The sequence below is a fragment of the Columba livia genome, chromosome 1, assembly GCF_036013475.1.
Source record: "Columba livia isolate bColLiv1 breed racing homer chromosome 1, bColLiv1.pat.W.v2, whole genome shotgun sequence".
NCBI lineage: Eukaryota > Metazoa > Chordata > Aves > Columbiformes > Columbidae > Columba > Columba livia.
In genome coordinates, this window is record NC_088602.1 from 73,362,386 (window position 1) to 73,375,699 (window position 13,314).

At 40.2% G+C, this 13,314-nt stretch overlaps 1 protein-coding gene across 2 annotated transcripts; it reads left to right on the forward strand.

Annotated features, from left to right (window-relative positions):
* The first annotated feature begins 1,762 nt into the window (after window positions 1-1,762).
* On the forward strand, window positions 1,763-12,650 carry TIPRL (TOR signaling pathway regulator). Of its 2 annotated transcripts, none has more exons than XM_005511475.3 (7): window positions 1,763-2,123; window positions 4,283-4,462; window positions 5,301-5,400; window positions 6,548-6,679; window positions 7,104-7,199; window positions 7,950-8,012; window positions 9,656-12,650. In XM_005511475.3, exons 1-7 carry the CDS (start codon window positions 2,023-2,025, stop codon window positions 9,803-9,805), a joined length of 822 nt encoding a protein of 273 aa, XP_005511532.1. In that variant the 5' UTR covers window positions 1,763-2,022; the 3' UTR covers window positions 9,806-12,650. The 2 variants fall into 2 exon arrangements, with proteins under 2 accessions (XP_005511532.1, XP_021155344.1); XM_021299669.2 differs by having other exon boundaries at window positions 1,802-1,950.
* Window positions 12,651-13,314: the final 664 nt, after the last annotated feature.

Below are 13,314 nucleotides of genomic sequence, written 5' to 3' on the forward strand. Positions count from 1 at the left end.
ATGCAGGAATCTGGTTAAAAGGGGGTGCAGGGGAATCCATTTTACATAGATGAAGCGACTTGCTCCCGCACACCATGCAAAGTCAGCCACAGAGAGGGGCAGATCCCAATTGCTGGATTTCCTGGACTCCAAAGCGCTATTAAAAGTAATAGAGTGGGTTTTGGGAGGGCTTCTTCCTCACCCTCAATCTGATGCCAAGCACGGGGTGGGCACAGTATAAAGGGTAAAGAGAAGCTGCTAAATTAATATATACTGTGATTAAGTTACAAGACATGTACCCATCATTAACCAACTGACATGATAAATGCTTTCTAACCACATGCAAAACAAGGGGATATTTTTCAAGTTTTAGATCCTTCTGAATGACAAGAGGGAGGCAGAAGATTAAGTAATACATCATTTAGAAGCAGGGTGCTTAGTTTATATTTAATAACTAATAGATGTAAGAAACTATCATATAAATTATTTCTTAGTATAGATGTACTGTATGTCTAAATTTTCAAAAATTGTAGTGCATATGTAATAATTATGTGAATATAAGCAATGCAAGAGCATCCAGTCTTTGGAGCATTTCTGGATGATGATTCCCTAGAGCTCCCCAGCGCTGATAAAATACAGAATACTGCTTAACAGAGTAATTGACTCTGCTATTAATTCTCTGTTACATCCAAGTCTGGCGAGGGACCACCAGGGCTGAAGCGCTCCCTGTGATGGCTCCCACCACCGCACCAGCAGCACGGCTGCAGGAACCCTGCGTTAGCGCCCAGCCGTGCCGCCCGGCCTGCCCTGCTGCCCTCCGGCTGGCCTTGACAAGGAGCCACCGGGGATGCGGCTGGACGCACGGCTGCCGGCTGGGCACATGGACGTTCTGTACCTGCCACTGCAGCATGGTTCACCTCAATCACAGAATCACAGAATATTAGAGATTGGAAGGAACCTCAAAAGATCATCTGGTCCCATCCCCCTGGCGGAGCAGGAACACCTAGACGAGGTTACACAGGAGTGTGTTGCAGGTTTTGAATGTCTCCAGGAGACTGCACAACCCCCCTGGGCAGCCTGTTCCAGTGCTCTGTCACCCTCACTGAGAAGAAGTTTCTTCTCAAATTTAAGTGGAGCCTCTTGTGTTCCAGTTTGAACCCATTACCCCTTGTCCTATCATTTGTTGTCACCGACAAGAGCCTGGCTCCATCCTCCTGACACTCACCCTTTATATATTTATAAACATTAATGAGATCACCCCTCAGTCTCCTCTTCTCCAAGCTAAAGACACCCAGCTCCCTCAGCCTTTCCTCATAAGGGAGATGTTCCACTCCCTTATTCATCTTTGTTTCCCTGCGCTGGACTCTCTCCAGCAGCTCCCTGTCCTTCTTGAACTGAGGGGCCCAGAACTGGACACAATATTCCAGATGTGGTCTCACCAGGGCAGAGTAGAGGGGAAGGAGAACCTCTCTGGACCTACTAACCACCCCCCTTCTAATACACCCCAGGATGCCATTGGCCTTCCTGGCCACAAGGGCACAGTGCTGGCTCATGGTCATCCTGCTGTCCACCAGGACCCTCAGGTCCCTTTCCACTACGCTCCTCTCTTGGTCATTCCCCAACCTATACTGGAACCCGGGGTTGTTCATTCCCAGATGCAAGACTCTACACTTGCCCTTGTTGTATTTCATTAAATTTTTCCCCGCCCAACTCGCTGCCCCTGCGCGCCTCCTGCAGCGCCGAGCGGGAAGGGGCACGCAGCTCCCGCCCGCGCTGTCACCACACAGCACGGCGGTTCCGGGGCCGCACAGGAGCCCGCCCCACACACATCACGTCCTGCCGCCGCACAGCTTCTGGGCTGCGCACCCATGGGCACGCCCCAGGAAGCGGAATTCCATCGAGGCGGCGGTTCCGGCGGCGGTGTTGCCGCCGTACGGGCTGCAGCGGGGAGGTGAGGTGAAGTGAAGCGGGGTAGGTGCCGCCGCTGCCCCGTCCGGCCCCTCTGGCCTGCTCCTCGGCGGGGCCTTCCCCCTCGCCTCCGCCATGCACCCGGTTTTCCAGAGCAGCCGGCGCGACTTCACGTTCGGGCCGTGGAAGCTGAGCGCCGCTCGGACGCACATCATGAAGTCGGCACAGGCCGAGAGGTGGGGCGGGTGGGGACACGGGACGGTCCGGTGCCTCCGCGGCTCGCTGCCCCTCCCCGGGGCGCGCCCGGCCTGGGGAGCGGGAGGAGCCCCCGCGGGGCTGGGGCCTCGCCGCCTGACAGCGAGGGGTTTGGGGCGCTTCGTTCCTCTGCGCGGGAAATAAATAACGTTCCCTGGGCAGGGAGGACGCCGCTTAGTCCAGTATTTCGGGGTTTGTTTCTTTTCGCGAGTGTAAACTTGTTTCTTTGGCGTGAGAAACTGTGATGATTTGGGTTACAAATGGTTCCCAAAATTTTGTTTTTAATGAGTGCTGAAGATTTTGGAGATCTGGGCCTCTGTGAACTGAAGCCTGTGTTTCTTAATTGCTTTTTAGTGGTGATTAACGTTCCTTTAAACGTGGTCTGCAGTCTCTTATAAGCTATTTAATGGTGATAGCTGTCTTAAGATAGAGGACTTCATTAAAAATTTATTATTTTCTCTTTCCTGCTGTCAGACAGTCAAAGGAAGTGCTCTTTTGTGAGCATCAAGTACTTAAGTCAGATTTGCTCATGTAGAACTGAACAGTTCAGCTATTTAGTGCCATATCTGACCTTGGTGGAGTTGAATTTGACAGATACTTCTCTATTTCAGTTTCTGGAATACATACCTGGAAATCTTGTTAGTCTTGTTAAATGCATCTTCATTCACGTTGCTTTTAACTTTTCTGAGGGTGTTTGATAGTCCCATGTCTCAAAATGTTTTGTTTTGTTTTATTACTGTAAACATTAAAATTCTCAATGTAACAGCTTATACCGATTTTTTTTTGTTTGTTTGTTTTTTGAAAACTGGGTATCATAGAACTAGTAAAACCTTTTTTCCTTCCTATATCTTTATCCTACATTCCATGCATAAATAATCTTCTCAAACTGCTTCTTAGTAATGGTCCTTTAGTTTTTGCAGTTACAGGTTAGAAAACTTGAATCCTGTGATTTAGTAATTTTCCTGTAAAGAGGATTCACCTTCTAGCTAAGCTGTACCTATGTCCTGCAAGGGAAGGAGGGCTATTTAGAGTATCCCGTTTTTATGGCATGCTTGTTAAGACTTTTATTTTGTAGGATGCTACCTCTTAAAAATGAAGATCTTTATTCTTCATCAGGAGAATGTTAACTCTCTTTGTTATCTGTAAATAAGAGAGTCTTGAACCGCCAGACTAGAACAGCCTGCTGTACTCATCTTCTGATCTATTCAATTTCTTTAATTATAGCTAATTTAAAATAACCTGTAATCTGTGTAATTTTCAGAAATCACATTTATCTGTTTAGATGTTTTTGAGTGACGTAGAGTTTTTCGGAATGTGTTGAAAAAGGCTGAAAAGCAGTGGCAAGAACCACAACACAAGCTTGAAAGAACAGAGAGGATTTTACAGGGTGGGGAAGAAAAACCCAGATTTAGCTGTTTACCTGCACCTAGCATGAGAACCCCAAAACAATTCTTTCACTTCAAATTTTTCAAGAGCTATCCAGTTGCAGTGCTTTTAGTCAGCTTCCTTTCATAATGTATTGCTCTTGGCATTTTGCCTTTTTTATTGCTTAGTATCTGTAGGAGTTTTATTTCTGATAAACGTATATCACAAAAAATCTCTTGGCAACCTCTGTGGAAAGGTGAAGGATTAAATATGCCATAGCCAATAACTCTTTTATTGAAGTCGGTCTTTGCAGGTCAAGTGGCCTAGGCTTGTAGGCTTCTAAATTTGGAGGTATAGACCACTGTGTAGTGAATTTAAACTTGCTGATGAGTGCTCGTTCCTAAAACTTCTTTTTGGGCACCTGCCGACGTAATTCATGGACCACCCAGAGATTTGCCACAACAGGTTGAAAGCTGCTACTTTGTGCTTATCAGATATTTTTTTGATTTCTCATGTATGAGACTTTTGTATGAGCCTGATGGAGAAGGAATGTTTCAACAACAGTTTAATCATGGAAAAGTCACTTTGGATCAATGACTCTGCAATTCATGTCAAATGATTAAACTGGGAAGACAACTAAGTTTTACAGGAGATATTGATGATGTGTCTTTTAAGTTACCATGGTCTAAAGAATACTTATTCCAAAACAAGGACTGCTTTCACTGAACTGTAGCTGAGTGATCTGTCCTCATGGGATTTTTATTTTTCTGTGCAGATTAGCTGATGAATTACACATGCCTTCTCTACCAGAGATGATGTTTGGAGACAATATCCTAAGAATACAACATGATCGTGGTTTTGGAATAGAGTTCAATGCAACAGATGCTTTAAAATGTGTCAATAACTGTCAAGGTATGATCAAAGTGGCTTGTGCAGAGGAGTGGCAAGAGAGCAGGTACAGTATTTTATTACCAGTGGGCAAGTACTGGTGTTGCATGTGAAACTCTCATGAAGTAGTTAAAAGAACAGACTGAGCTCTTGAAGACCATGTTGCATTTGGTTTACTGTAGATACAGTTGTGATCACAGAAGTCACTTAGCTTTTCTTTGCCATGATCATTCAGTATGTTAAATGGGTCAACTGTATTTTTCAATTGTGTCTTGGCTTTCTTAAAATAAACTACAAGTTTAAGATGGCTTAATGCCATTTCTGTTTATTCAGAATCACAGAGCCTTGAGCATTGCAGCATTGTATCTTGTGGCAGTTCAAAGTGCAAAATGCTACACGTGTTTAAAATTTTAGCCTTAGGAATACAGCAGAACAATTACCTTGCATGATAACTAATTGTACTGCTTAGTATTTACCAAATTAGTTGCAGGGCACCTAGAAATAAAGCACAGAGAGGAATCAAAGCTGTCATTAAAAACTAAGGCAAATAGCAGCATTCATAATTGTCATGTGTTGTCAGCAGATTGCATTCTGCCTACTTTAAAAAAATGGTCTTAAAATACAAATTTTTCGACAACATTGAACTGAGATCTTTATTTCAACTCATATGACTGAGATAGCGTTAGCACAGGAATTCTGGTAATGGTTTTCTAATTTATTATGGGAACATGTTATGAAAGAAGCAATACTGTATGATTAAGTCTTGACATTGTCATTGCAGCCCAGACAATGCTGCTGTTTTACTTCTTGAAGACTGTGGGAATCGTAATACATAATCTTATGTGAAGCTGTAATTTTTTTAAGAATTACTACAAAGCATTCTGTTCTCTCTTTCACTTCTTGAGGAGTGAGACTGAGCACACTAAAGAAGTCGTGAAGCCATATGATTGGACTTACACAACAGACTACAAAGGAACATTGCTGGGAGATACTGCAACATTAAAGGTAACTGTTTTCTTGTTGTTAAATGCTGATTGCATATTGTTTCAGTCAAACACACTTTTTATAAGCTGTCAATTATCTTTCAATAGGCTTCTGTAAAATCTTTCATGCTTCACAGTTTCTGACTTCAGAGTATAGTTTGGGCTTTTCATGTCTCTTAGCATGTTATCCAGATCAAATAATGGCTTGTTTTAATAACTGTTTGGGATTTTTTTAAAAGCATTTTAGGATAATTTAAAGTGGTGCCATTGTGTCCCTTAGCGAGGACTTACTCAGAGAGTAAAGCACATGGGAATCTTCAGGGCTTGCTGGATGGCCCTCCAGAGCCCTGAGCTCCTTACACACAACAGAACTATCAGCTATGTAGTTCTCTAGTACCTTTACTCTCTGTTGCTTGCCTGTTTGTATAAGCAGATGTGTAGATCTGCCTGCCTATCAATGGCTTTATGTTTTTCTGCAATGGTAACTCCCCATATTTAAACTGATAGGCCCTCTCTTGTTTTTATTTACTTTAAAATAAGACTGAAGTTTCCAGCTTCTCTTTACTGTTTATACTAAGCAGGTAATCTATATTAATTCAATAGGATCGCATTAGTTATAGATAGTTGAGTTATACCAGAATTAAATGTGCAGCACAGAAAGAAATGATGTCTTGTTTGCCTGTAGTCTTTAGTGGAAAAGTATGAGTGTATATGGAGACCTTGAGATGGAAAACATACAGGTACTTGATTTCTATGGAATGGCTTTGTTGGAATCCTGTGCAGGGTTTGTAGTTGGCTAGAGATGCTAAGTGGATGGAATACTACTTAGAACCCAGCGCTTCTCATTTGTATGTTAAGGCATCTTCGAATGTTTTCAAAACCAGAAAGTGAACAGAATTGTTTGCAGATGAAACCCTACTGAGCCTGTATCCAGAGGGAAGCTTATTCAGAATTTTCCACTCTTGGTTTTTGCTTTGATCCATTTCCTCTTGAAAATTTTGGTTTTAATTTTAACTTTACCTCTTAGAATTTTGGGATATTTTAAGCTTAGTGCCCTAAAAGTTTTTTCCTTTATAAAACTAGCAATTGCAGCATTTAAAAGATCTGGCCAAAAGTATATAGTGTAGCAACAAACTAATATGCTAACTGTTCTTAATCTTTTTCTTTAGGTTGTTCCTACAACAGAACACATAAATACGGAGAAATTGAAAGCCAGGGAACAAATCATGTTTTTTGAAGAAGTGCTTCTGTTTGAAGATGAACTTCATGACCATGGAGTATCAAGTTTGAGTGTAAAAATAGTGAGTACTGAGAGATGTATACATGACACTTGGTGACTCAGTTGGCTAATGTGTGCAAAATGCAGTCACTTCTTGCATGTTGTTCCTTCTCGGATTCAAAGTTTAAAATGCAGAGTTCTTTATCACCACTTTTAGAAATATAATCTTACTGGAAACTATGTTATCCATATGACTATGACTATGAAATCTGTCAGTCGCTTCGGGTAACAATCTCATCCCTCTTTCTGCATCCTGCCTAAGAGTCTTTTGAGACACTGACTGCCCTTCTGCCCAGTGATAGTTGTAGGATACCAACAGCCCAAATTTTGACTTTACTACTTGAAACTCCTCATACTGTCTTTTGTTGTGAATATCTGATGTAGATAAGTGCATACTTAAAGTAAAACTCTGTCATATGCTGAATGGAACATCTTTATTTTTGCAGAGAGTTATGCCTTCCAGCTTCTTTGTGCTGTTGAGGTTTTTCTTGCGAGTTGATGGGGTACTTATCAGGATGAATGATACAAGGCTTCATCATGAGGTAATCCCTTATTTACCATCAGGAATATTTTACAGATGCTCCCTTGCCGTGTTTCTTTCAGAGAAGACCTGCTGATATTCCTGTAATTTAATACTAGTGTTTGGGGGTATAGAGGTTAACTGAACTGATGAAGTTTCAAGTGTATTTTATTATTGTGGTGATGCTGGAGTAGCAACCAACTGCTGGATGCCATGAGGCTAGGTATTGTATGAGTAGAGTTTGCTACCCCGCATGTGAAGTAATTATTTAAATATATTTGGCAGAGGGATCAGAGAGGAAATACAAGAGGAAAAATAGGCAACACTAAATGGTGTGGTATTGTTCTTATCGTTGTCTCCCAGTAAATGTTTTTCGTCTTGTCTAATACATGAGTGCAAGTTTAAACTTGAAAGTAACTGTCCATACAACATTGAATTCTACTATCTCATAAACAGTACAGAACGTAACAGTTGTGGTTTGCTTATTCTGTCTAGCTGTATTCATACTGATGTAGGAGTTTTAGCTGGGTAAAGATTAATAAGCATTTTCAGTCATAGATTTTTTTGCATGCAGAAAGGTGACTTTTGGGAAAGAGAACATTGCTAAACATCTTTCTCTGTCTTCGTAAATTTGAACGTATGTTCTGCTCCCAGGTGAAAATCTGTGGTCATTCAAATTCAAAAGCTTACTAAATTCAATATATTTAAAATGCTAATTTTGCACTGATACTAGATAATTTTATAATTAATTTTTGCCATTTTTTGCCATTAGGCGGACAAGACCTACATGTTGCGAGAATACACATCCAGAGAAAGCAAAATATCAAGTTTAAAGGTATTGCATTTTTTTAAATCTGTGTTTTTCTGACTGCTTTTTAATATTGTTTTATGGTCAGCATAGAAAATGCAGTGTCAGTAAGTTGTTCTTTCTTAGGTTTGGAATCAATACAGAGGAAGAACCTTTCTGCCTATGCAATATTTATTTTGGTGATTTCAGGACAGATCTACATTTGTAAATGCTCAGATCTGTTGACCACATGGCAAGATATGGGATTGAGTTACTTTTTGTACCTTTGAGTTAACAAGATTTGTTTGTTTGAGTTTTTTTTTGTAGAGCTGTTCAGCAACAACATCAGATAGTCCATGTCCCATGATACTAAATTTCAGGGCTGGTTGTATGCTTGCAAGTAGTATTAGGGGTTAAGATGTGTTTGGTAATAGGCTCATTCATTTTTTTCCCAAATATAATGAGTTTAATAGCCCACCTTAAAACTCTAGTAATGGCTTAGACTAATTCTTGGCACATTTGGAGTTGCATCTGTTTATTCTTGATCCAACACCTGATCTTGGGTATTCTTGTTACTTTTCCTTCTCCCTTGTTTTTCCTTCACTTGTAAAAAGCGACTAATGTGTTATTAGCTTGCATTTTTGCAAAATATTTTTCTTTTTGAGGAAAGGAATACCATATCATTTTTTAACAATATGTGATCCCTGTAAAGAGACATGAGCTTTTAGATAGTTTCATGTTTTTTGAAATATAAATCAGTGATCTAGGTTTTACTTCACCTCATGTTTAAAAGTTACCATCTACACTGTTAAATAATTTTTACTGCCTGTTGTTACAGAAAGGAAATGTGTACAGCTTTTCAGTTTCTTAGATCACCTTGCACAGGTAAATCAAGAAAGATTCTTGTTTCAGTTAGGTTTGAAATAATTGAAACAGCAGTAGGATTCCTCACATGCTAGGAGTAGACAGAATACCAGTTTCATTTGAGTAGCTCTGGATACACATCTTAAAGAATGTTGTTAGAAAGTTTGAAGGTGGTTTGCTCAGTATAGGGGTTTTTTTTGGTTTTCATCAAATGGCTTATATGTGGTGAAGTCAAGTTGTCTGCAGGAATCTCCAGAGAAAGATAGTAACTTAATGAAACCACCTAATTCCTTCAAATATGAAATCAAGATCCAATGAGTATTACTCTTTCATATAAATATCTGTGGTGGACTTCATAAAACTAAGATGCATGTTGAGGTATATCAACTATCAATAGCTAAATCTGAGCAACTCCAGTGAATTAATTGCAATGGCTAGAAGACATTAAGCATCGGATCCCTTGTGGCCATCCTAGTCTCATATAGAACTAGACCATCAAAAAGACTGTTGCATTCAAATGATAAATATATTTATTTAAAACATTGTGGCTGTTCATGAATGGTCTCTGACTTTCTTATGCTCTTGTAATTTCCTGATTAAAAACATTAAATACCTTTCCTTAGCCTATTGATACACAAAAGGAGTAAAAGACTATGTACATTTGAAGTTATAAGGTAAATTTTAATAATCATACCTGACTTCAGGTGTTTAAATCAGGTAAATTATAGATTAGTTGTCTGTAGAAGTTGTAGTTTGGAATACTTTTTTTTTTTTAATTCTCCCCCTCATTTCATTCACTTGTTTTATGTAAAAATTTTGCTTTTTAGCATGTTCCGCCTTCCCTGTTCACGGAACCTAATGAGATCTCACAGTATCTACCCATAAAGGAGACAATCTGTGAAAAGCTAGAATTCCCAGAGAAGCTGGAGCCTAAACCAGAAGCATCACTGGAAACCACGTGTGTTAAGTCTAAATAAATGTGACTTTCTATGGACTTGAAGTAGACTGGAGATAATGTGATCCTGTAACCATTGCCATGGGGGGTGGTTTCACTACTAGTGGAATAAAGAATTTGGCTAATTTTTCTGTAGCCCTGAGAGAAAACATTTCAAGCAAGTTTTGCTAATGGTGTATTTTGTTTGTTTTCTTTTTAACCTGTATCTAGATTAAATGATAGACTGGTGACAAGTTACGGTTTTCAGCAGCATTGGAGAAAAACACAGTTAAGAGTCTGGGTTCTGTTTAGTTCACTGTTTAAGTAGGAGTGTTGTCTGGACCCTCTACCACAAACACTTCTATGAAGATTTTTGCTGTTGCTGCTTCAGATACTAAGAGACTACTGGAATTGTAAAATTGGCATGATTTTACTTTTATTGAAAAATCATACACAGTAAAAAAATTTTTAAAAATATATTTTCTTCTGCATATATTTTGAGCTGTCGGTTCTAAACTACACATTTTACCTGGCTTCCCCTACTGTGAGCTGATAACTAAGTCAGTTGCTTTTTGGAGTCTCTGATCCCAACTTTACTTTAAGAATACTCTTTTCATCTGAGGATAAGTTTAAGGTGGAAAAAATGCATTTGCTTGACACTATACAAAGGCAAAATTACCTTATTTGTGAGAGATTCACTCCAGAGCAGAAGAAAGGCTGGCTGTTGAGATACACACTGATGTCTCTTCACAAATAGTGGTTTAATCTGATGTCAGCCAGATTTCTCTAGGCAGTTCTGGAGACTGTTGCTTGGGGTCTGTATGCTGCTACAGCCACGTACTGTATTTATTGGAAACACATTGTACTGTGTTGACCTTCTGTTGGACATATCAGATGGTGCCTGGCCTGTGTATGCTGCCCTGAGAGTCAAATTGCTAAACTGCAGAGTGGCTTATGACTGGGCAAGAACGTGGTGTTTAGTCTCTTATCCCTAAAGGATGCTGGTATTTGCAGTTTCAGGAACAAGATCCTGTATAGCCTTAAAAAGATGTTAACATGTATTCCAGATATGCAATCTTGGTTTATTTTCTAAATTCTTTGAAGTTCTGATATTAATAGAAGTGTGATCACAGGTACAGTCATGGTTTTAACTCAACACTTGGTAGATTAAGCTTCAAATATTTGTATTGCTTTTGGAAATCCTAAATTACATTAGTGTTTTGGCCTAAGAATGGGGAGCTAGGTTTACTGCTCACACTCATTGAAGTGCAAGAAGCAAATGACTAGCAAAAAGCAGGCCTTGTGGTTTAAGGTGATGGCAGGTAAGAATGTGTACACGTTCTGATTTCTTGGAGTTATTTGTTTAAAAAAAATATTCATATTCTACACTGCATGGCTTAATAGAAACAACCCACCCTAAAACATGGTGTTTAACCAGGTCTTTTGAGAAATGGTTTTCACTTAAAGATGATCTTGAGGTTTTTAGAAAGCAGTCTGCTGCCATCTAAGTGACTGTTTTCATAATAAAACAAACAACACACTTTTCTTCACTTTTATTTGTGGCAGCCTCATCTAACAAATTGATCATAAGGCCAAAAGGCAGGAACTAACTGCAGTTCTCCCTGTGTCACTGATTTACTCAAGCCACAGGGAGGTGACTTCTCTGTGCTTCAGTTCCCTGTATGTAGAAATGAGAGTTAATACGTGCCCACCTCACTCAGGGTTTGTGAGGATTATTGTCTAAAAAGGTATTGAGTTTTTTTTTTTCCTGGCTACACCTTCAGCCTTACCTTTGGAATCCTATGATCCATAGGATAAAATGAGTGAAGGGAATTGAAATTGAAGTCTCTGACCCAAGTCATTGTCAGCTGGACATGACATGGGTGAATGAATTTATGGCCAATTTGAAATAGAGGTGAGGTCCTCTATATTCTCCATTAGAGTCCTAAATTCTGTTGCCTTTTTTCATCTTCCTGCCCTTGTTTACTAAAGATTTTAGTGTCAGAATGAAAAAGGGGCTGCAAATTAATGCAGCATGGAAGTGATCAAAGTTTGTTTGGTAGTAGAATATTATTTAGGTCCACTCCAGTGATAGAGGGATACAGAGAGAGTGAAAAGGAAGGGAACGTTTTGCTGGTGGAAGTAAATCATGGCAGTTAGTTTAAGCATATATTATTTTACATGCCTTAAAGGCTTACAAAAACACACCTTAAAGCTGGTAGTGACTGAGAGGAGGGCTAATGTAGTTCTAGCATGAAGGGAACTATATCTGAATTTGTTAATTAAAATTGTCATTTGGGTTTGGTCAGTGATGCTAACATTAAGCTCCATTGGGCTAAAGTATTGTGGGGGGGAAACCCACAGCATTGACACTTTGCATTGAAACAGGTGTTCTGCATGTTTAGCTTATACTGTGTATTTTATCTTGTCCATCATACATAGCACTTTGTGACCTGGTGATACAGTTGTCTTGAATGGACTTGAATCCTGAACATATAGATATGTAATATCCATCTTATTTTCGGTGCTGTGCATTTAAGTGGGACACATGTTAGGAGAATCACAAGATAATGTCTAGGAGGTTACAGTTACTACAAAGTAAAACTTTGGAGCACTTCGTGCCTCTCTTGTACCACACAGATTATCAAGAAGCAGCAGTATAAACTGGTGTGCCACAAGCTCTCCAGTACAGTTTTTCCACGTAAAAGTACCACTTTGGATACATAATTTTTAGGAGGAGGGAGTGGGGTGATTCTCCAGCTCTTGTTGTGGCAAGGTTAACATGTGGCAGTTTATATTCCTTCTTGTATGTCATTAAATAAAATGTACCAAACATTTTATAGTTCTGTTTTTATCTGAACAAAATAAACTGAAATAACTACTCATAATACTGAATTTTGTGTGCTAGTAAGATGTTGCATCCACGTGCCTTTGCCTCTCATCAGAACACCCCAGCTAAGTATAAAAATAAGGTGAGACTTTTTCAGAACCGGGGAAGAGCCACAGTGGCAGGAGCAAAATGGAATTTATATTCCTATTTCTGTAAGCTTCACTGTGGCCAGGTAACAGCTTCAAAAGTGGTGCGAGGAGATGGGTTACAACTAGAGAAGTAAAACTGGCAGAGGGCATGGAGTCTATTTTCTCAAGGCTGCAAAATATTAATGCTAGGACAGTTTAGATGTCAGCTATCATAGGCTTGGAGAAGTAAGTGCCTGGCTCTTAGGGAAAGTGCGGCTGTTAAAAAACCCTAAACAACCCAAATGTATAAATCACTTTGAAGATAATCCCTCTGCCACACGGACCTGGGAATCGGCGCCAGGCTAGTCTTTGCTAATCTCACAGCTTTTGAAGCTTTGCAGTACTGAAGTTCGTGCACCTGTCGCAGTCGAACTGTCCCAGGACGGCTGGAATGTCCGGGGAGCAGCACAGGACCAGCTACAGCCCGCCCAAGACCTTTCTCCCCTCACCATCTCTGCCCCGACCCCCCGTGCCGGCGGCGCTGCGGCTCGGAGCGCAGGGCTCACCGCCACGACACGGCACCCCCGGGACACC